The sequence below is a fragment of the Melospiza melodia genome, chromosome 3, assembly GCF_035770615.1.
Source record: "Melospiza melodia melodia isolate bMelMel2 chromosome 3, bMelMel2.pri, whole genome shotgun sequence".
Lineage (NCBI taxonomy): Eukaryota > Metazoa > Chordata > Aves > Passeriformes > Passerellidae > Melospiza > Melospiza melodia.
The window spans coordinates 429,958-453,589 of NC_086196.1; the positions used below are offsets into that span (position 1 = coordinate 429,958).

The following is a 23,632-nucleotide window of genomic DNA, read 5'->3' on the forward strand; positions in this document are numbered from 1 at the left end:
ACTGACTTCAGAAGAAAAGGAAATTCAGTATTTTAAGATGCAATTACCTGCAGCAAAGAAAGAAACACCACAAATAATAGAAGTGGTAGATCCCAAATTTGCTGACAGCAAGATTTATTCTTTCTAGTCATTCAATCTAAACCATTGCCAAACAAAAGCCTAATGACTGAAGTTAGAATTTCATATATGCCATATTTTCCCTTTCACACTGAAACCACAATTTTAATAGATGAGTTTATTTTTATCATCATTTTCCCACTCCACAAAAAATTATACCTCTTACAAAAATTGTACAGAAGCTCACTCTGTGCAGGTAGAACAAAACTGAAGTATCAGATGTGGCTAGAAGTCAAATTTAACAAGCAATTAAATCCTAAATAAATAAAACCAGCAGTCAAGAGCACTGCTTCTTCTCCTAAACGTAAACTTCAAGTCAAAATGCTAAACCAGTATAGATTTTTTTACATCTTTTACTACATCCCACAGCTCACTTTGGAAATTCACAGCAGACTAACTGCATATCTGGAAAGACTCAACTTTCCACTTGCCCCTTTTCCATGTCCTCTGCCAGTATGTGTCCTCACATGTCTGTCAGTTTTCCTCTGTGCAGGGAAATACTCTTCCATAAATAACCCCTCCACCCTTCCCCAAACTGTCCCTAGTTTTAACACCTCCTCTCCTCAGAGCTATTTCCCAAGTTTTCCCTTTCAACTATTCTGAAGCTTCCCCTTTTGTGCTACAGCAGAGATTTAGCAGTGCCTGTTTAACCCTGGCTGATGCTGATGGAGCCCTCGGCAGCTCTCAGCAGGGCTGTCCGCTCCTGCTGCCTGGCTGCAGCCACGAGGCGCAGCAGGAAGGATCACACAGAGCCACACACCAATCCTGTGAGAGCCCTGGGAGCTGCAGCCCACACACACACCTTGACACAGTCAGATTAGTGAAGGCAGATTGTTTGGGCTCTTTAGTTTTATCAGCTTTCTTAAAATTTTATGGGTCAAGAAAAAGGGAAAGTTAGTCTCAGCTTAGAAACACAAGATACGGGATAAAGGAGGCATGCAGCCTGGCTGCCGAGTTCTGGACATGAGCAAGAGCAAAAGAAGAAAAAAGGAACAGAAAAGGGATTTAGATGGAAGACTTAAATCTATGTTTAAACCAATGCTGATGCAAGAATTCATGTTACAGACAGACTAAAACAGATTTTTGATAAAAGAAAGTGAAGTAGCCATGGAAAAACTGTGTCACAGATACCAGCTCAATAAGAAGTCTTTTAGTATATGACCTTGTTCAAACAGGAGATGCAACAGCTGAAAACAAGACAGCTACAAATCTTATGTATATTAAGTTAATTAGAATGGAGTTCAGATGTAGGAGAACACACCATAGGTAAAGAAATAAAACCACACTTGATAATTAACAAATGGTTGAATAACAGTCCAATCAAGACAGTACCAGTGTGGCTCTCTATGCAAAGATGTTCACAGACTAAAAGGATTTTTGGCTCAAAACATTTCAGGTGCATGTGGGAAGGGGCAGGTTGGGCCTTGGCTTCCAAGAGGCAATGATGTGCCCCACACACCCCCAGGCCTGTATCCCAGCCCTGCAGAGGCTGCCAATCCCTGGCACAGCGCAGGCAATGCTCCACACTCACCTCTGGAGCCCCACTCTAGCCCCAGAGTGACCAGAGGACCAGAAGTCCCATGAGGGGAGGGGCCCAGGAAAGCCAAAGGGCATCTAAGCCAGGACATGCAGTGAGCACATCTTGACCCTATCTCTCCTTGGAACTTCTATCAGCTGAACTCCGCTGGAACCAGGAGTGGTGGCTATACTTGTTCTCTCCTGTACCCTCCTGTCTTTCTCTTTCTTCTACTCATTCCTTCTTCTTACAGTTTTGAGTACCTTAAAAATGGACGGGATTGGAGCTTGCTAAGTCAACGCTTTGAGAAGATGCTTTTATGTTGATTGAATGGTGCTCTAGACTTACATCAAAATTCTCTGATTTTCCAAAGTTGCCAGTAAATTTTTTTATTGTCTTGACCTCTTCAGAATATCTTACTACTATTCTTCCCATGCATCTAAGGCAGAGTACATAAAAAACCATAAGCCCTTTTAAGACTCTTTTCAAGCATGTTTTTGGGGTCTTACAGATGTCACCCCAAATTGCTTCCAGAGAGCAAAAGAATCAGGTTGAAGGTGCATTTGAAAGTCTTTTGGCAGAGGTAGAAACTAAACTAGACATATAAAGCTAAAATACTCACCTCCCTGCAAGAACAGCTACTGAGCTGTTACTCTCATGGCCATAGACAGTGGGAAAACAGGCATGGTCAATCCAACATCTCACTTCTGAGTAGATCTCATAGTCCAGTCTTTTGGAAATCACTAGGCTGAAGCTCTAAAATTCCACACAATTTTATTCCCTGAAACAATCCTTCCCATCTTTCCAGTCAGATCTCCTCCACATTCCCCTCCAACATTCATGCCCACAGATGGTGAAGTGGATTGAGAACTGAACGAAGGACTGATCCCACAAGGCCCTGATCCGTGGCACAGGGTCTAGCTGGAGGCCTGGACGAGTGACGTCCCCCAAGGTTCAGTAGTGGGCCCAGTGTTGCTTAACCTATTCCTCCGTGTCTTAGATGGAGGGGCAGAGGCCTCCTCAGCAAGTTCACTGATGACACAAAGCTGGAGGAGTGGCTGCTACCCCAGAGAGCTCTGCAGCCCTTCAGGAGGGCCTCGACAGAGTGGAGAGAGGGGCAGAGAGGAACTTTCTGAAATTCAACAAAGGCAAGTACCTTGGGTACTTGCCAAGGGTTACTCTTCCTGCACCTGGGGAAGAGTGCCCTGGCTCTACTACAGGCTGGAGACTGACTCGCTGGGAGATGGACCTGGGGGTCCTAGTGGAACAAGCTGTCCATGAACCAGCATGGGGCCAAGAAGGCCAATAGTATCCTGGGGTGCATTAGGAAGCGCATTGCCAGCACGTGAAGGGAGGTGATCCCACCCCTCTACTCAGCTTTAGTGATGCCACATCTGGAGTCCAGTTCTGGGCTTCTTATTACAAGGAGACACGGAGCTCCTGGAGCAGGTCCAGTGGAGGACAGCAAAGTTGCTGAGGTGACTGGAGCATGTCTGGAGAAGAGACAGCTGAGAGGGGACCTCATGAATGTCTATCAGTATTGAAAGGGAGATGTCAGGGGTTGGAACCAGGCCCTTCTCAGTGGTGCTGAGCAATAGGGCAAGAAGCAATGGGTAGAAACTGATGCACAGCAAGTTCCACCCACATATGAGCAAGAATTATTTTTACTGTGCAGGTGACTGAGTATTGGAACACATTGCCCAGAGAGGTTGTGGAGTTCTCCTCACTGGATATATTAAAGAACCATCTGGATTCAATTCTATGCCATATGCTCTAGGATGACCCTGCTAGAGCAGGGTGGTTGGACCAGATGGCCCCACAGTGGTGACTTCCAACCTTACCCACTCTGTGATTTTGTGATAGGTATCACTTATTATGCTTATCAATTATACAAATAATTTAATTTATAGCTTAAGGCCAGTATGCAGAGGAGCCATCAAAAGAATTACTTGCAATGTTTTGATGCCACAGTATTCAAAACAGGCAACCAGCAGTAATATCCTATTGCTGCTGCACACACAAAGATGGAAGTATCCTGACCAATTTTATAAATAAGCCTTTTTTCTATGGTCTCAAGTCATACACTCCCAATTTGCTTTAGCCTTACCAATTCAAAAATATTTCAAGTAAAAGTGGCAGCTTAAATCGTAAAGTATTGTTAGTTTACACAGCCTGTCATGGAGAAATACAATAGAAACAACAAATGCTAATTAATTTAAAGCCAAGATACTAAAATCCAATAAATAAATCAAGGTTTGAAGTTTAAGTAGTTAATGTCAACCATCTGTCCAATAAGCTTTTATAAGATTTGCTTTTTCACTCTTGGCTCCTTATTTGATTCCTGCCTGCTCAAATAGATCCCGTCATTTTAAAGGCATTACAGGAGTTGAGTACTTACAGCTCCCAAGCAAACCCAACAGTCTTTATAAGTCTATGAGAAACAAACTGCAAGCATTCAAGTGGAAATCTGCTATGTTTGATGTATGGGTATAAAATTACCCTCACCAGATCAGCACTATCATATTTAGGCTACCCGGTTTTAAAAAAAGCAGTGTTACAAGGAAAGCAAAATGAGCGCTATACATATATATAGTAAGATTTGAGTAGATGTGACATTGATTTCCTTCCAGCAAGTAAGTCTAGCCCCTAACTGTAATCAGCAAGAACACTACATGCTGTAGTTTAGGATCCCCATGTCCATTTAGCAGGTGGGAATTCTGAATTGTGGTTTGCTAATCCCCACCCAAAATCTAGCAGGATGTAATTTCATGGGAGGTTAAAAGAGTACTACACATCAGCAGTGAACTTCTGGAACTTGTCACTTGATTGTGGGGGCAGACAGCACCAGAAGGCGAAAAAGTATTTACACAAACACATGACCAAAAGGTGAATGAACAGACAATAAAGGAAATAGGCAGGGCTGTATCCTCTGACATCTTTAACACAAGCACAGAGCTGAGCACTACAGGAAAGTGCTCACACACTACTCTGAAGAACATTTCTGGGTGTTGGAGGGATGATACAGAACTAAGCAGAACATGCTAAAGTGTTCTGACCCTGCATGGCATTTCTTACATTCTTATCATCCTATAAGTGTGAACTACCTGGCAAGGCAGTTGTTTCTGACACACATTTTAAATTGGTTTCAGGTAGTCTTGCTGCTTTTAATTTACAATTTTTTGCCACTCAACTTGGCATTTCTCTTATTACCAATCCTAATATTCCTCAAAGAGCTGAACTACAGCAAGATAAGTCAAAGACACATGAAAAGTACCAAAATTGTGCTTACCTGAATTGCAGTGTTTCACAAATAAATATGAAGAATATGGAAAAAAGGTAAAAGCCTAAAATTTATTTTTTGTTTTACCACATTACAGAATCACAAATCCTGATTCAAAAGTATATTTGGGATCAGAGATCATAAAGAAATATTTATCTGTCTTTTCTTTAAAAAAATTAGACCATAAGAAGTAGTTAAGCAATAGCCCTTAGTCAATTTCATATTTTTACATTGGCAATTATTCTGTAGATAGCATTTAACACTTTTAATGCAGAGAACAAAAGCTGTACCCTGCTAGACAACTACTAATACAACAGCATTTTTCACAATACACAAGAAGACAGACAGGCTACCAGTCAGATAATCAACAAATGGATAAGCAATTTGGGATTACAAATCCCATTTTAAAAAGCAGTAAGAATCCTTCATCCTCTGACTTCAATGTGAAATTTCAAAAGATGAACAAAAAAAAGCAACCTAAGTAAAAAGCTCAGCAGGAATGATAAAATGAGTCAAATTTTTGAGAAAAAATAGGAGAATTTGTTCAGTAGACAAAAAGTTTATTCCAACAGTTTTATCTACTTCAATTAGTACTTCTAATTTTAAATAGCAAAGATTAGATACCAAAAATACAACAGCTCCAAAGAGCAGAAAGATATATCAGGTCTGTGTTTAAGAGCAAGAACTAAGTTCCTAAGTAACTACCACAAAGGGATGCTGCACCTGGCAGGTGTAGTTTCAATAAACAGGAAAGTCAGGATATTTCTACCAAAAGTTATACTTAAAAGTTGTGTACACTTTTTCTCAGAGGTGAGGAAGGATGCTACTGAAGAGCAGTCTGCTGTCTCAAATTTCATGAGGCTTATAGCTTCCACATGTCTATCAAACTCTGAGAGGTATTCTTTTCCTTCCTGTCCCAAAACCCTGACTGGCATCAGACTCTGTCTTTTAAAAATTTCTGCCTGACTGTTTAGCCATCTCTTCTAAGGTAACTCATTCCACCCACGGTGTCAGTTCTCTTAACTTGATACCATGAAATAATTCAAGAAGGGAACAGAAAAAAAAATAAATCTGAAACAAACCAGACCTTTCATGTTCTGTTTACAATCACATCTACTCTTTTAATCATTCCAGATAGAGAAATCAGCTTACAGATAGCACAAACCAGAGAAACACTGGTCACTCCTCAGTCAATCAAATATTGATCTATGTGGTCCCATGTGTTTTCTACAGGCAAGAGTCACTGAAAAACTGAAAATCTCAGACATTCAAAAATCAGTGGAAAAGGACACAGTTTGATGTTTTTATGAGAAGTGAATTACTCTAGGGTCATATATAGAATGAAAGCCATTCTTGGGAGCAATAAACAACATTCTGGAATACATCAATAACAGCTTCATAAACAGCTAACTATATATGGACTGTAATAAAAGCTAGGACTAATAAAAAACTAGGACTCAAACCCTCCAGGTTTTCAGCCACAAACTCAATTTTCCAGCTTATTCTTGTCCCTCTAAAGCTAATAAAATGAACAATTTCTGGAAGTAATTTTTCAACTCCCAAATTATAAGCAGCAAATTGTTATATAGGAAAAGGTTTCTGCAAAAGCTGTAAACCATTCAGAGATGCACATGAGATACAAAAATCTATCAACAATCTTTTGACAAAGCTTTGCCTAGCACTCTACTCTAAAGGGAAAAGTGCAATTTTCCTCTCACTGTACCTTCACATATATTTTGTGAGATCAAGTTATGGTCAAATTGCCATGTAACCACATTTTCAATTTTCTTCATACATTTTTACAACATTCTCACTTCAACAGTATTTACTATTATCACTCCCAGCAGCTAAGGCTGTTTACATAAGGTGTTATTTGCCAAGAACCTGCTACTTGAAAGGAAGACCTCTTCTGTCTGCACAGCAGATTTGTAGGTGGAGAAAATAGCCTTGTTGAGAGAAAAGCAGAGGGAACCAACATAATCACATGCACATGATCCATAAAGCTCAGAGCAGAAAATACATGAGGTGTCCTTCTCTAATGGAACTCAAACACATTTATAAGATACTTTTTTCATGCTGTTTCAATTAATTTGCTGTAGAAGAATTTTCATAAAGCTCCCCCAGGGGCTAAAAGCCTAACTACAGACAGACTTAGTCAGAACTTGTCTTATCACACATAACACACACCTAAGTGTTTCTAGCCCTGCTTCACTGCTGAAGGAGTAAGATACAAATCACTACAACACTTAAAGGCTACCCTCAGGAAGATAGAGAAATACAGCTCTAAGGAGAAATTACAAGAACTACTATAAGTAGCATGTCTGAATACACTTAACCCTATTTTAACTTCACAATGCCTTGAAAATTACTGAAAGTCCTCAAACAAAGCAGCCTAATATACAGAGAATACCCAGAGCACAGCTGTTAAGATTCCTTGCCAAAATAAAGGTATATGGAGAGAGGCTCCATGTGACATGTTCACAGTTTGTTCCTATCCCATAGGTCAGTTGCTCTCCCTGAGACTGGAAGAAGACAGATGCTTCTTCCTTCCACAGACAACATGGAGCTGGGAAGAGCCATCAGCAGGACACATGATGGGAACAAAAATGGCCATGACCAAGAAGGAAAAAAATTCTGAACAAAACTAGGATGTCATTTGATAAAGGCACAAACATGCACAAAAAAAAGAGGAAGGCTGCTCATTAGACTGCAATCCACCTGGAAATGAGCTGATGGTCAACACAGATCAACAAATTTGACATGAAATCAGAGTATTGTTGATGCCACACAACAGGTAATTAACTTCACAGCAATGTTCAGCCTAACTCAGACCACAGCTTTGTTAGAAAAGGCTTCAGGATCAGCCACCCTAAACAGCAACAACTCCAAATGGGTAATTACCAGTCAGCAGCCAGTAATGAACCACGGACATTTATCCTACTTGAATGTTTGTTTCCTTTGCATTGTTAACATTACGAGCAATAGTGAATGTAAGGTACAGTGATAGATATGCCAGTGATTTACCGGAGGAAAGAGAGTTCTGTTGTAGTGTTGTACACAGGACATAATTCCTAATTTAAGGGGAAAACCACTTCTGTATCCAAGGAAGAGCATTAAGCATTAAGTTAATTACAAAGAATTGCAAAACTGAGCTCTGAATAAAGGAGGGATAAAATGAGTTTTCGAGCGAGAAAATGCATTTCTTCTGACACCCTGGAAGTCTTGAAACAAAGATCACATTCACAAGCCTCAACATTCCCCTCAAGAAAAATATTCAAGTGCATCCCCAGGAAAGGGTGCCTGAATGTGAATTATTAGGCAATATCAGTCAGACTCTCTTTAGCAGCAGCATTTGCCAAGGAAGAATTTCATAAGGCCCAAGATGTCAATTGCTACAATGGAACTGTGTATTTATCTCACAATAAGTAGATTTATGCTTGTGTTCATAAACTAAGTACAGATTTTGTTTTGTTTCTTTAGCCATGTTTTACAAATATGTGATTGTACTACTACATTTAGATATTAAAAACAATACTTCTAGTTAACCTTAATCTGTTTTAACCTATGGTACAGCAAACCAGCACAGACTCTGCAGTGTCCACAAGTAAGAAAGGAGCTTCCCCTGCCATCACACAGCTCAGAGTCTGGCCCTGCCAGAATTGGACAGACCCAATTGTACACCCCCCAAGCGTACCCAGGGACTCACAGCAACTGAAGAGGCCCTCTGACCTAAAACAGGATGCCAGAGTGCACACTGATCCCTTGCAGCTACTGGGGTCTGCTGGGGTCTAGGTCACATGCAGGCCTCCTCTTCATCCCTTTCTATTCTGGAGGTGTTCTTGCTTATTCCTCTCTCATGGGAAGCAGGTCCTGGGCTCTGAAACCTTTCCTTTACTCCAAAGGCAGGTGTATGTGCAGAAGACAGCAAGGTTAAAAGCTATAATTTTTATCAGAATGTGGGCATCTGAAAATTTTGGAACTTGCACTAATCAAAAAATCATGTATATATGACAACATGACACTTGATTCTAAATGCAAATGAATCACATTAAATAAGTCAACCAATGCACTTCAACCTGTTTCCACTAACTCATTTATCAGCTGGCCTCAAGTACCACCTGAATCTGTGCAATCAGACTGAAATCTTTCTATATGGAACAGGAATGTAAACACAGCATAAGCAAAAATATCAACATGTGCCCTTAGAAACAACAAAACTCTTTGGTCTATATTTTAATATTAAAAAGCAAAAATCTAACAACAATCTGGTTGTTCTCTGTAATAGAAACCAAATACTACTCCCCTGGCATTTTGCTTAAAAAAACATTTTAAGAAATATGCAAATTCAAAGAGGTTTATATCTGAGATTAACAGACTGTCCAAAAAACATGAAAGAAATACTAACCCAAAGCAAATGAATACCAGAATCTGAGTTTAAAAAAGGTTGTACTTACTCCTTATTTCTGCATTGAATGCATGGCTGGTAAAGGACTTTGAGAGCATTCCAGGATCCCACTGGTCCAGAGCCAGGTGTAAGGATATCTCCAAACAGTGTAAAATCACTGTGGGAGGAGGAACTTCCTAAAGACTCTACCAGCAATGTGTCAGAATTTAAAAGCCAGATCTATAAATGAAAAATAATTTTGTTTACTGTACATTAGATACACTTCAATTTGTTACTTTACTGTGACCCTAATGCAGCTGATACTAAAGCCACATTTTTACAAAGTTTCCAACAAAGTATTAACAGACATGAATTGATATTTTATTGTTTAGAGAGTCTGCACAGCTTCTAGTGGAGAAAAAAGGGTAATACAATACTGATTTACCAGTATTGAAGCTGCCTCTTTTTGTGGCTGTAGCACATTCCCTTTGGTAGGAACAAAAGCAATAGTCCCAAGTCATCTCTTTTAGTACCAGATGTATTATTTCTCCAATTTCGTAATTTTTAGGCATTAGTCAAGCATATGGTGTTGAGCAACTGAGGGCTAAAGACAGGAAACTGAAAGACTGCCCACTGAAGTGCCAAAAACTGAGGATTTTTAGAAGATGCATGATGGTTATGACTCTATGGACCTAATACATGAAAGAAAAAAAGACAACAATGAATATGGTCTAAAAGGCATGCTGAAATTTACAAACAGCTGGAGCAGACCTTCACTTGGAAAACAAATATCAAGTTTCACAATGGGACTAGCACTCTTCAGCCCTATTTGCTCACAGCAATTCAAAAGATATTTACTGGGGAGAGTTTTGAGAAATTTGAACTTTTTGCATCCCATTATGGATCTTATTTAATCTTTGTTTGATTTGGTATCAGTGTTCTGACTTGGATCCAGGGCTTTCCTGCTAAACACCATACAAGTAAGTCAGGCTTTTCCTTAATTCACAGCCTGCAGTAGTGAAGTGATCCAAGTTAACAATGGAAATCAATTTTTACAAATGTGGCACCTGTATGAAATGTTTATATATGAAATATTTATCATAGAAAATGGGATTTACACAGTGTTGCTCACTAGAGAGCAATCTTCTGCTTCTCATGATCTAATCAGCTTCAAGTAAAACAAGTTACATGATGTTATGTAGCAGACACATGATATCCCCTGTGGAGGGAGAAAGCAGTCATTAACAGGACACATAGTATATGTTGTAATTGAATGCGACAGTCACAATTTATCAGAGCCCAGGGCTCAGGACATTACAGTGGAAGCTTCATAAAGAGAAAGGAGATATATTGATAAAGATATCTTGGGAGGGAATAGGAGGAGGAGAATCACTTCAGCATATGCACATGAATGATGACAAGCAAGCACATTTGGCTTTGCAAGACGCTGTTCATCAGTTTTGCTCTAGTAACTCACTGTACACATTTACAGCCTAAACTGCAAAATATACCTCATTAGCTAGGACCATTACACAAGGTGCTTAAAGCCAAGTGCTGGAGAGGTGTTGGAAGCAAATGAAACACAGAAACACAGGCCACTGCCAACACAAACTGAACAGAGTTTCTTCCTTTTGAAATTTCTAACAAAGCTGTGTGGAAGGAGCTTCCTGGGATGTTTTTCAGCAGGGAAATATCCTTCAAACAAGACAAGGGAACAATGTAGATTGCTGATGTAGATAGCTGTCGGCTCCTTTCAGAATCCTCCTGCAATCTGCTGCAGAGAAAGCAGCCAAAGCATTTCATTTGCAACACAGTCCATTGGAAATGCACCTCTTTCCACACAAGTATCACATCTCACAATCATGTTCTAGAACTTGTATGTATGTCTTTGTCTCAGCAGCAACACAACAGATCTGCATTAATAACTCAGCACACAATATAGAGAAAGTAAATGAATCTCTGGGGGTGGAAGGATTCCCAGCCATGAGCAAAATCAACTTCTGAACTACACTTACTTCTTTAGGCAGCATTTTCATTCTTTTCCTTATGTATGAATTATTTTTTTATATTGCTTTCGATCTGAGTGAACAATTGCTCACCCAGACTCAGTGTGTTGACTCTAAGAATTTTATACGTGTATTTCTGGCTAACAGTTTCATATTTTCAGCTGTGCTTTCAACTATGTTATTCACAATGTGCAATCTCTCCTTTCTTTCTACTTCTTTGTACAGCAGAGCTGGCACAAGCAAATTCCTTCCATATTAACTCAAGTAAGAAAAGAAACTTTGCAGAAAATATATATACATAAAGAATAGAATTCATTCACAATGCCATTGAGTACCTTTTCTGAAATGACAGAAGCAGAAAAAAGTAGGGGGATGGGGGTTGTTGTTGATCTTCCTTTCATTGTATTCTTTTGGTTTCAAATCACTTTGTCAAGAGACTTAAAAAGATGTTCTTTGGGGACAAGTGGCAACAAAGCTACCCCAGTTATACTTCATGGGACTTGAACCAAACAGCTGAAATACCATGATTTAGATTCTGTGATCACTTTCCCTATATCTCATTCTGAGTTTCCAGCATCAAATTGTGGACAATTAGGCATCAATTTGAATTTAACATGGGTAAAAAAATGACTAAATCTTTTATTTTTCCTTGCTAGTTCTTTCCTAGTTATTGCAGACATTACCATGACTTTCATCATCACACAGGTCACTAATGCAAACATCTTTCATTACAGCTATTTCATTGTCACACTCAGAGTGCTCAGGGAAAGATGCCATTTCCTTGTATTTCACAAAAATAAAGCTCCCCGAGAGAGCTGGGCAGCCAAGTCTCAGCAAGGTTCTCATTACCTCACTCCTTGACTACTGCAATGTTCACCCCACCTCCAGTCTTAACAAATGCAAATTGGTTCTGCTCATGCCCCTCAAGACAGGGACAATTATCAGACTGACAGGTCTCTCCCATTTTGTTACATACTAATTTTCTTGGGATTTCTTTCCACTCCTCTCAGCTCACTCCTGAAATACAAGCTGCCTTATTTTCAAAAGACTTTATAGCCTAATCCCACTCCAAAAAAACACCTTTCCTTCCATCCTTAAAGACTAGAGATAGTGTTCAAAGAGACCAAACCACTGCACACTTTTTGATTTTCCCAGATGTAATCTTTTTCAGTCTTATGAGGTTGATCCCATCCATGAGATGAATTCCCTGTATCTATCCATAAAACTACTTATTTACTGCTTTCAAAGCTACACTTTTTGCAGTAGAGAAAAAATAGGTATCTATTGAGATGCTGCTATGCTGACCAATAATGTCCCATTTTTTCTTGTGTCCTCCTATCTCACTATCTGCTTGCTGTCTTCCTCTTATTCTCAGCTTCTAAATCATGCAACTACAAGGCAGGGAACCCTTCAACAGTGGAGCAAAAAGAGGAGACAAGTGATTCACAAATGTGAAGACAGCAGAGATACAGGACAAATAAGGATACCTGTATGTACCACTTTTTTTCCCTGAAACAAAGAAACTTTAATTGACATCCTTTAAAAATGAAAAAAAGAAAACCCAACATCCTAAGTAGTGTATAGCTTAAACAACAGAATATGTTTAACTTAAAAAATGGAAACCCATATTATGGTATGTGTGAATAACATAATTGGTAGTGTTAAGTGATACATCCAGAGGAAATGAGGAAAATAAGTATACATACTATTTGTGGTTTAAAAAAATTAAAAATACTTGTGAGAAACCTTAACCATAATTATCACACACACAGTTTCAGCTGTGTGTATTCATGTAGGTAAGCACAAACACTGTGAACTAGAATCTTTGGCTCATACTCAAAATAAACAAGTGGGACAGCTGGTTCATGATGCATCAGTGCTGAGACTACTTGTGTAACTTGGCTGTGTGCTCACAGCCTCAAGCACCCAGGTTTCACTGTTGAGCTATTGACAATCATTAATATAAACAGAGCTTACATTATACTTGTGTCCACAAGGCCTCTGAGTCCTAAGACTTAACCCATGACTCCAGAACAGCTGTTGGTGTGTATACAGGAGTGAGAACCTCACCCTGGACAGGAGTAAGGACTTTCTGATGTTAAATACTAAAAACACCTGCAAAAAACTAAAAACTCACCAATATAAAGGAAAATATGCCAATCAGAAGCCAGTCCCTATCTAATTCAGCCTACTCCTCTAGTCAATACATTGGCAAAAATGCAGCTCAGAGCTAAAAGTAATGGCAATCTACTAAATAAAGTGATTTTTCTGTTAAAAAATAATCAGTCTGCTGTATATAAACGACTAGACTTAAGCACCAGAATTTTACACAACTTGGGAACAGATAAGCTACAAGGGAAAAATCCCAATGATTTTTGATGACTCCTCAATTAGAATATATATAATTATAGGTATGCTTATGAAACCTTCATTTTATCATCACAGGACAGATATTTCTCAGTGGTTGTACAAATGTTGTCTTGGCATTAAAATTTATTTAAAGGCAACAGATATACACTTGCCTCAGCATCTGGATGATCCAAGATCATAGAACTTGGACAATGCATATATACAACAGTTTATATAATTACATCGCCTCAAGAAAGTGCATTTATAAGTTTATCCAGGGCAGGAATCTCTAATCATGTATTTCTTTGTGTCTATGAATTATTTCTATAAACTGCAAAAATACCAATTCTATACCCATATTTAGTTTGGACATAAAAGGAAACATCTCTGGTTATAACAAGTATACAGTATTAAGTTAACTCTTATCCATCTTAAAAGTTTGAGGAATCTAGCTGTCACTATCTAAATATCAAGCTTAACCAAGTTTAACAGCATTAGAACATTAAGCATAATAAGCAATTTTATTTTTGTCTTCACTTCACTTTGCAATGCAATGTACTGACTACACTAATGGTCCCTGCTGACTTGAGACAAAGCTTGTGAAAGATGCTATACAATTTGATTCTCTTCTGGTGATTAAAGAGAAGTAGTGCTGGAGCAAGAAGGTGAAATATAGATTAAAAAATTAAAACTTAAGCTTTCCATATTTTCTGGATACAAAATAGTATTATTTCTGTGTTACTTATGGTGCATCTGTAGTACTTTCATTACTGTATCAATAAAATTTATATGTGCACATCTAATTAGAGAAAAAACTTGTGGATATTCTTACTTGAACAGATGTACCTCAGAACCACTTCAAGAACTGGAATTTAGTAATTTTTTAAACATACAATAATGAACACCATAAATAATACATTTTAGGAACTGGGATACATAGGTTAATCTTCTTTACCAAGATGAAGATTTAAAAACTTACCAGAATATAGGTTTTTCCATTATCTCCTTTTATGGTGAATCTAAATGTGCTTTTTGCAGAGGATAATTCCAAAAGACACTGAGCAACAATGCTCTGTACAAACTGAGACCTGTTTAAGAATTAACCACATTATTATATGCTTTCATAGCAACCACAGTCATTCATACTTATGCACTCCAGGTAAATGAGCAGTAACTCATACTTCAATCCCACTACATCTTACAATCACATTTTACTGAAAGATGGGGCTTTTTTATCTTCCTCTCACTCAAAACCAGAGAACTTTTTATTTCCTACAACAGGAATTTTTTTTAATAGATCAGGATTCTAAATTGCTTTACACCCTTTATTTTGGCTGACACCAACTGTCAAAGGTTGAATAGAAGATTTGAAGATTTTCCCCATTACATTTTACACATATGAACACAAAATTCAGAATTATGCATATGTTTCAAATACAATTCCCAAAAAGAAAGAACTGTGATTAAACCATTGTACATGATACCAGGTAGCTAGATCAAGTTCTGTTTCATCTTAGTCTTAAATTCAAACTGAATTACTTGAAAATTCAAAAGTCTTGCTTCAAATTAAACATTTCAAACTTTACTTAATTTACCTTTACATGAAATAGACTTCTGTTTCCATAATAAGTCACCAGACATTGTGCAAACTTAAAGAGTTCAAAATAAAAAAGTATTTTATTTTGGCATATCACCTCAATAGTGAGACACTGTGACAAATTACACACAATCTCCTGCATCACACTCAAAGATGAGCAAACAAAACTGCACATGAGTGAGTCCAGTCTACTTTGCCTTTACAATACTTAATTCTGTGATGATTATATAAAATTGCACTCTGTTATTATATGCAATTATTCAAGAAACGACAACATCAGAGCATTTCTGGAATCCCTTCTAAAACATATACTTGAGCAAATTATGTGATTATTTTGTTACCTTGGTGTTGGACTGAAACCTCCCTCAGCTGATTGAATAACCACCTCAGTGACATAATATTTAATAGTACCTAAAATGAAAAAAGTATTTTTCAACTATAACAGAATAACCAACTTAGTAAGATTAGACTGTACGTCACCATATCACTACACTAGTCAAGTATTTGTTTAGTAGTCAATTAAGAGGTGCAGCAGACAATTATATTTTGCTTGGGTTTGTAGGAGTATGTAAGCAACCATAACAAAAAAACCTACATTGCCTGAAGAAAACTGCTCCAAGCTAATTACAAGATCAGCTATTTCTCATTCATATTGATCTTTGTTTAATGCTGGGAACAATCATCTTGAAACCAAGCAAGCAAGAGCTCAAGCCAAACCCAAAAGATGAATTGAAAGAACTTTCCTAAAGCACTGAGATCAGCATAGCTTACATAAGTATTTTAGTACCCTCTGCTGCTTAGTAATGCTGCAGTGAATCACTAGAGACAGTTTTAATAACAGCTCACACAGGGGAATAATTTCCTTCTTTGCTCAAAGAGCAGAATGGAACTTCTTTCCGAAAATCATATTCACTCAATGTTAACACTGCATACATTCTGAATTTCAATGTAACTGTCCACCAAAAGCTCCACTAAGACAGCTTTTCACACTAAATGGAAGTGTTTGAGGAGATAATTTAACCTCCATCCATGAAAGCAGGTCAAAGATGATCACATCGAAGATCTGGGTCTGTGCTGCAAATACAGCCTAACCAGAGGGCCAGCAAAACAGGTTGAGTCATAAATTCATTCTACTAAGTCTCAAGATGTGAACAACTGGAAGATTAATTTGGTCCACAAGTTTTAAAGATGGAAGGGTTTTATCTGATCTCTGTCCACACATATCATTAAAACTTGATGAAAGCAAATATTTCAGAAGGACACTTTAATCTGTTTTAAACCCTCCAAAGGCTTGGTAACCCCTTCTCCAGGTAAATACTACACTTTCTAAATTATCTTCAGTGTTAGGAAGTTGTATTTTACCTCAAAATTCAATTAAGTCTGCTCCATGCTGTGTGAGTTCTTGGAGACAGGAAAAGACAGTTCAGTCTCTCTAGCTCCTCAGCCATTACCCTGAGTAAGGAATTTGTGCTACTGCTACAAGGGGATTGGGAATTCAGATGTTTGCTTGCAGAGGGATAGAAGCTGTGATTTCCCAAGAAAAAATGTGGAGAGTTGGGGGAAGGAATAGCCCATGGGGGAATCTCAAGGCTGAACCTGGTCTCCACAGCTACAGCACTCTAATCCTGCTTTATCTTCAAAACACTGATACCTGCTCATGAGGAAGCACCAAAGCATGCCAGTCTAAGTTTGCTCTCTAGTCTCCTTTCACAGAGATGGTTCTGCCTAGACTTACATCATCCATCTCTTTTGTGCTCTGAACTCTACCAAAATCTCCTGTACTACTGAAGAAACATGGCCAAAACAATGGAAATCCTATCTAACTTCAGCCATGTGCAGAGTGCATACCAAATCCCTGCACATTGATAGTGTTTGCCTTTCCCCACTCCCACTGATCTATTACTCATGACCTTGTTATTCATGCTCTTTTCCCAGCACTCCTTTCCCAAAGTCACATCTTGCTTTGAGGGCTTTCAAACATTGTACCTTAAATTTGGTTTCATTAAAGCCTGTATTGTTCAGATCCCTGTACAGGACAATCAGAACATTCTGTAACAGAAGACATAGAAGATCTTCGGTCCTGTCTCACCTTATGGCATTTCTTAAACAGACTTTGGATTTTCTGAGACATTTTTATATTCACCAGATCTCTGAACTGAGGCAGGCTCACACTGACTGATGCAGTGGAAGAGAGCGAGGATGAAAGAATGAATCCTGCTAATAACAGTCTTATCATTGCTTCTCTGCCAAGAATAGCTGAATTTTAAAAACAACCAGACACTCTTCTTTACAACACTTTAAGTAAACCCTGCTGATCCAATATAATTACATCTTTTAAACCGATAATCTCATCAGCTCATCATCGGATGAGGGTGAGGCATAACCTGCTTCTTTGAATAGACTTCCTCCCGACAAAACCAGGCTGACTTTTAGCAATCTTCAGCTTCTAGCTGTGTTGGTCAAGTTCTGAATTACCTTTCACTCATTCTGTAGAACTGACAGGAAAACAAGCAACCTGTAATTTCTCAAATCTCCACTTTCACTGGGATTCCTAGTAAACTGGAATCATTCATTGAGCCTTCCAAAGATTTGGAATTAGCCAAATATGCCACAGAAACAAGGATAACCAAAATTCCTGCTGAAAGTAATTTTCAAGGTCTAACACTGGAAGCAACAACTTCATCTGTTCCAGAAAGGAATGAGACAAACACACAGGAATTAACATAGCACCTTACTGACAAACTATTTTCCTTCAGTGTTTCTAACCTCCAGTGCTCAATGGTTGATGCAGTCAAGTCTAGTTCTGTTTGGACATCTCATACCTGATGAAACTGTTTCTCCCAGCATTGTCTTGCAGCGCTTACAAATTACTCTGGTATTTTCTTTTGACTTCTGTAGGACAAAAAATAATAATCATTTAAACATCACTCAGATATTCTGAAAACGGAATGCGCAGTTTAGCATAATTTACAGAGCAGACAGGAAACTCTTTACTTGTTTCTGTCCTCTTTATGTTTACATGCACACATATTTGCCTTAACAACTTCAGCTTTCTACACTTGGACTTGCTTGCATGTTTCATACTAATTTTAAAATCTAGCAATATATCCACACAGCACAATCTGTAATGGCTAACAGGAGAATCTTGTAATATTGAGTGACTTGATGATAAAATGATAAGCTAAATTTGATTGTGCTAAGGGCAAAATAATGCACCAGAAATTAAGTACTCCCTAATATATACATAAAATAGTATGCTGCAATGTGACTACCATTATTCAGTAACAAGTTCTACTAACAGTTCACTGTGGACAGTTTTATAGGAGTTGAATACCAACTCAATGTTCAGCAGAGAGCAGAAAATGTCTGCAGATTATTTTGAGTTACTAGGAAACAGGAGAAATACACAAGACAGCATGATATGCCAGAAAGGTGCAGTGGATTCTGTTCTTGAACAACCCTTCTCCCTCTATTCAAACTAATACAGAAAAGGTATTGACAAAGAATAACTGTCAGAAGTGCAAAACGGTTTCCATATGTAACATGAAAATACATGTAGCAGGAAAACATATGGAAGACAGAAAACTGAGGGGTACCATTGAGATACCTAAAATCAAAAATGTTTAGGAAAAGCTGAACAGAAAAAAACCCGAAACATATTCCCTCATAGCTCATGCTATGAAATTCCAACCCTGTTTGTATCAAAAAAACAGGAAGGCATTTGTCACACGATGCATAATACAGTTTAGTACTAACTATAGGAAAGCATTTTTCATATTAAAAGTATAAACAAGTTCAAAAGGTCTTCACAAATTCAGAGCAAGCAATGTCATCAAGGGTCTATTAAAAACAAAAAATGTGGATAAAAATATCTAGGAGTCTCTACACTCTCCAGAACATCACTGAATATTTGCCTTAGCTTTATGCATCTATTAAGGCCCTGTGGAGAAGATCTCAGCTCCAGATGAAATCTACCCTATTAGACTCCTACTAATTACAGTGTTAATATTGAAATTCAATACATCAAACAAGCAAGCACAATTCTTACTTTAATCCAAAGTCTAAACTTCAGAACTGGTTCCAGTGTGGGCTTATAAACCCAGTGTGGGCTTATTAACCTGGGTGTAGTAACTAGAGCTCTGATCTGAAAGCAGTACACATATATATAACCTTAATGATGGTCAAAAACAGAGAATCAAACTAACAACCTGAGAGCTGACTATGTTGGAAGTGCAGTCTCCTTGTTATGGAGATCAGGAAAAGAATCTGACTCATATATATGCAGTTATTCCCTTTCCCAATTCCTACCTTGCTAGTCCTCTCAAACATATGCAGTGAAATCATTTGCTCAGTGTGAAAAGCAAGGACAAACAGACATGGTTTTGTGTAAGCCAGTGTTTCAGACTGGTACAAATACTGCACAGTACAAGCACAGAATACACACTACTTCCTTGAAAGCTACAATTTGAGTATTTTTTTTGTGACTGTAGTTACAGGTGCTGACTGAGAACTGTGCCTAAAAGCCACTAACTCCGTGTATCATGCTTCAATGGAAAAAGGGATAGTTTTAGCTCAACTAATTAAAACAATTTATCTGTTTGACAACTTGCAGCTGCTGGCAATCTGCAGATGCAGGTGGATCACAAGCCTAATAGCTTCTGTTCCTATTCCTAAGGATCCCTGATATGGTGTCAGGAAAGATATTTTCCCCGAGAGATACTATTAAGATGCTGCAAAACCATGTGACATTTAAGAACTATGTTACACTGGAAGACTAATAGATGTGAAAAATATGTTTGCAATGGATGGATGCTGTCTTGGTCCCACTGGAGTCTGGAAAAGATTGTTTAAGCATCTCTGGTACATTCCTGCTACTATTTTGGTCATAGGCAAACACTTTCCAAAGAACTGCAATGCAATTAAAAACGAACTTTCATACTGGGGCAGACTGCAACAATATTCTCTAAAATGAGAACATTTATGCCAATAGCAATCTGTCTTGCCTGTAACTTTCTATTACTCATATTATGGAAGAATTTTCTTCTCCAGTATGAGGGTTTTTTTCCTTATTAGTCTAGCTTCTGCTGGATCTAACAGTTGTGCTCATTTGCTTGGCAACTGAGTGATGCTGGAAATAAGCAAACACAGAAATGAGAATTCATTGCAAGTGTGAAAGATGTAGAAAAAGGGATTGGATACAAACAAGGAACAAATTCTCAACTTCGATGCAAGTATAAGGAAGCAAACACGAAAATTCATCACACTAAACTGCTACTGTATGCCCCTGACATAAAACAGCCTCCTCCCTCACTCAAAAGTTCTGCTGTTATCCTGGTTCAACCAACATTTCAATAAAATCTTTGTTCCACATCCTTTTATTATGTTTCTGCTTCTAAATCAATCCTTTACTCACAAACATTCTCTTTGATCAAGAAGTGTGCAATATGAACTCCATGAGCACTGCCTCTTCCCATATTTATTCCTGGTGTTCTAAGATTACTTTTAAGACTACTGAAATGTGAGAATTCATTTTGGCAAGCACTGGCAGAAAGCGTGTCCTCTTGGAAATTTGGTATCATCTGCTCCACCTCCTTCTTAAGGAAACTTAGAAGAAATAACTCCATTGTCACAGAGTTGAGCCAAATTAATCTGCATCTGCCATGCTGATACCTTTCCAGCATATCAGTCCTTATTTTCCTCTCTGCATATTCTGTTCTTCAAAGAACAATGGAACAAGAAACCAAAGGGAGCAAGCTGCAAGCCTTGCAGATAGAACCACAGGACAGAACTGCTCCCCATGTAGAGGGGTTGCTTGGAGCACCCCAACAGCAGCTACTGAACTGCAAGAATCCTGGTGACTCTTTCTGGGGATAATACATATCACTATAAGCAGCAGGTAGAAATCAGGGAGTCTGGTTCTTAAGAGATTAAATGTTTTATGCTGGAAATCTCTACAGAATAAGCCATCAATTTTTACAGACATAAATTGCCAAGCCAGCAGTGTAGACAGTTTAATACTTCAAATTGTGAGAAAATACAGCATGTGTAGGCCCAACCTTTGTCAGGACAAATGCAGAAAAGCAGTAGATTAACAGAAAAGGCTTTATGGAAATGTAGGTTTTGGTGAACCTGAGTTTCTGGACATTCTTCTGGCAGAAGAAAAAAGATCATTGCTTGAACTTTCATACAGGTGCTAGATGTCCAAAAGTAAAGCACTGAACTGTCTTTCTTCATGGGTTTAATCCCACCACTGAAACATAAACACCAACAAATGGTGATGGGCAACATCAAATTTTGATGTGTCTAAGCCAAATGACAGCCTTCTTCCTACAGACTTGGTTGATGAATCTATCTTACCCTGGAACACCTCAGAAACATCAACATGAAGAGCTATAATATAGGATGGCAGGTTCCTTTCACTAGACAGAGCAAACAAACTCAATTTCCTTATTGTCCTTTAAGAACCTAAGTCAGCCACATCTAAATGCAAAGCACACATTCTGATATTTCCAACTCTTTCTAAAGATAAAAAAAAAGAGAGAAAAAAAATACCACTTCTCTTTAATCATAGTCAGGATTATGCCTCAACTCACAGTGTAAGAAAAAAACAAAACAATTCCAATTCAATTTCCACCTCATTCTTTGCTCCACTACCCTTTAACAAACACCTAACCCATCACAGTTATTAATTTACTGAATTCTGATGATAATTTTGGGGGAAAATATTTGGGTTTAGAACTACATAATTAAGTAGCTTCTGTTTCTAGTACTAAGTTCTACTTGCATAATGAGGTCAGTATCAAGAGTGTGGTGTGAGCTTTAGAAAATGTAAAACATAGCCTGGAATATTTTCTGGCTTCTGTAGAGTTGAACGTCAAGAACTCCCTATGACCTTCAGAACAGTTCTGTAATACATACAAATTAAATAAACTAGTTTTAAAAAGTACTTTACAGTGAAAAAGTCCAAATAACTTCACCTAAGAACTATTTGAAGAAAACACTTTACCAAGTCGGAGTCACTCTGTGAAACACAGTGTGCAACATCTGAGCAGCACACGGGAGATTCAGGCACATGTGATTCATTTCTTGAATTCAACAGAAGAAAAGTGTCTCCAACAAAACAGTCACCATGCTGAGGGTGCAAAGTTCTTTTGGCAAAGGGGTCAGGGTGACAACACCAATCTTCAACTAAATCACTCCAGTTTTCACTTGGTAGAGGAAGAACTCTGAGAAATTTCCTTAGAGGGAAGAGAAGACAAATAGTTATATTATATTTCACTTCTAAGACACTTAAAGAGAGTTTAGGCTTCCAACAAACAGTGGGGGAAGTATGGCATTTTCTCAAAAGGAAGTGCTTGGCTCTTCTTCCAGACAAAGGCACTTTCTTTGGGTGAATTCTGAGAAAGCAAAGGCTGATTTTCCTGCCAAATCTGTGATGAAGCATTTCCCAAGGGTGAATCTTCAATGATTTAAAGGCAGAATTTGACACAGTCCTCTCTTGAAATGAATCACATGCAAAAATAAAGCAGTTCTACCCAGTCATGAAAAATATGACAATGAGCATTTGCAACTACATTTATTATTACTTCTTGTACAGTTCCCTTGCATCAAATGTTGCTGTAAAACCAATAGAAAAAGACTCATGCCACAGCAAGATTCAGCATATTGTCTCATATACCAGACTTGAAAAAGCTAAAACCTGAAAAAAATACCACAGTGCATCTTCAATAAAAAAACCCAAACAAACTAAACAACAAACAAAGGATAATTCAATCTTAATTTAGGTTCAGATAGTCAGATCTGACTTTCAGAAGTCATATACAAAAAAGGCAAATCCCTTTCTACTGGGTAGCTGTAAGGACCAAGGATACTGTCTCTGGAAAAATACTTTGATTTCATTATCAGTTGTATTGGATTTGCATTTTCTGCTCTCCTTGAATGGTTACCCTATTTCTTAAGCTGTCGCTCGAAATCTTCACCAGAGTTTCTTGATTCTACTCCTTACTTAAAACTTGCAAATACAACTTTGCTTATGGTGCTAATTTGCAAATAAAAACACAGCTGCTAAGCCAAAAGTTAGACATCCTCCCTTTCCTGCAGTTCCCAGACTAACATTTTCTGAAGATGTCATTTCTTCCCACTGTAGCTTCTTGGCCCTTTTAAATTGTTCTGTGGGTGAAAGAAAAATGTTTTATTTTTAAAAATCCTTTTTATCTAGATACACAATAAATTTTAAACTCTGCCTGCTCCACCTGCAGATGAAAGTTGGAATAACTGATCCTCTGATGCAGCTTTACCAAAACTAAGTAAGATCACCTCTCAGCACTGCCCATGTTTGTCTTCATTTTCTGTGGTCTTATATATTGTTTGAGAGACTACTCAG

The 23,632-nt window shown here is 38.1% G+C and overlaps 1 protein-coding gene across 2 annotated transcripts in view; it reads right to left on the minus strand.

Moving 5' to 3' along the window:
• The window catches only part of UBE3D (ubiquitin protein ligase E3D), a 77,371-nt gene that overhangs the window by 47,984 nt on the left and 5,755 nt on the right, over positions 1-23,632 (minus strand). Inside the window, exons 4-8 of one of the 2 annotated variants that reach the window (XM_063150566.1) lie at positions 22,256-22,487; positions 18,072-18,141; positions 15,591-15,660; positions 14,632-14,740; positions 9,368-9,537 (exon numbers count right to left, since the gene is read on the minus strand). In XM_063150566.1, coding sequence (XP_063006636.1) covers positions 9,368-9,537; positions 14,632-14,740; positions 15,591-15,660; positions 18,072-18,141; positions 22,256-22,487 — 651 coding nt within the window. The remainder of the gene's footprint in view (positions 1-9,367; positions 9,538-14,631; positions 14,741-15,590; positions 15,661-18,071; positions 18,142-22,255; positions 22,488-23,632) is intronic. The other variant, XM_063150567.1, reaches the window with a different exon arrangement.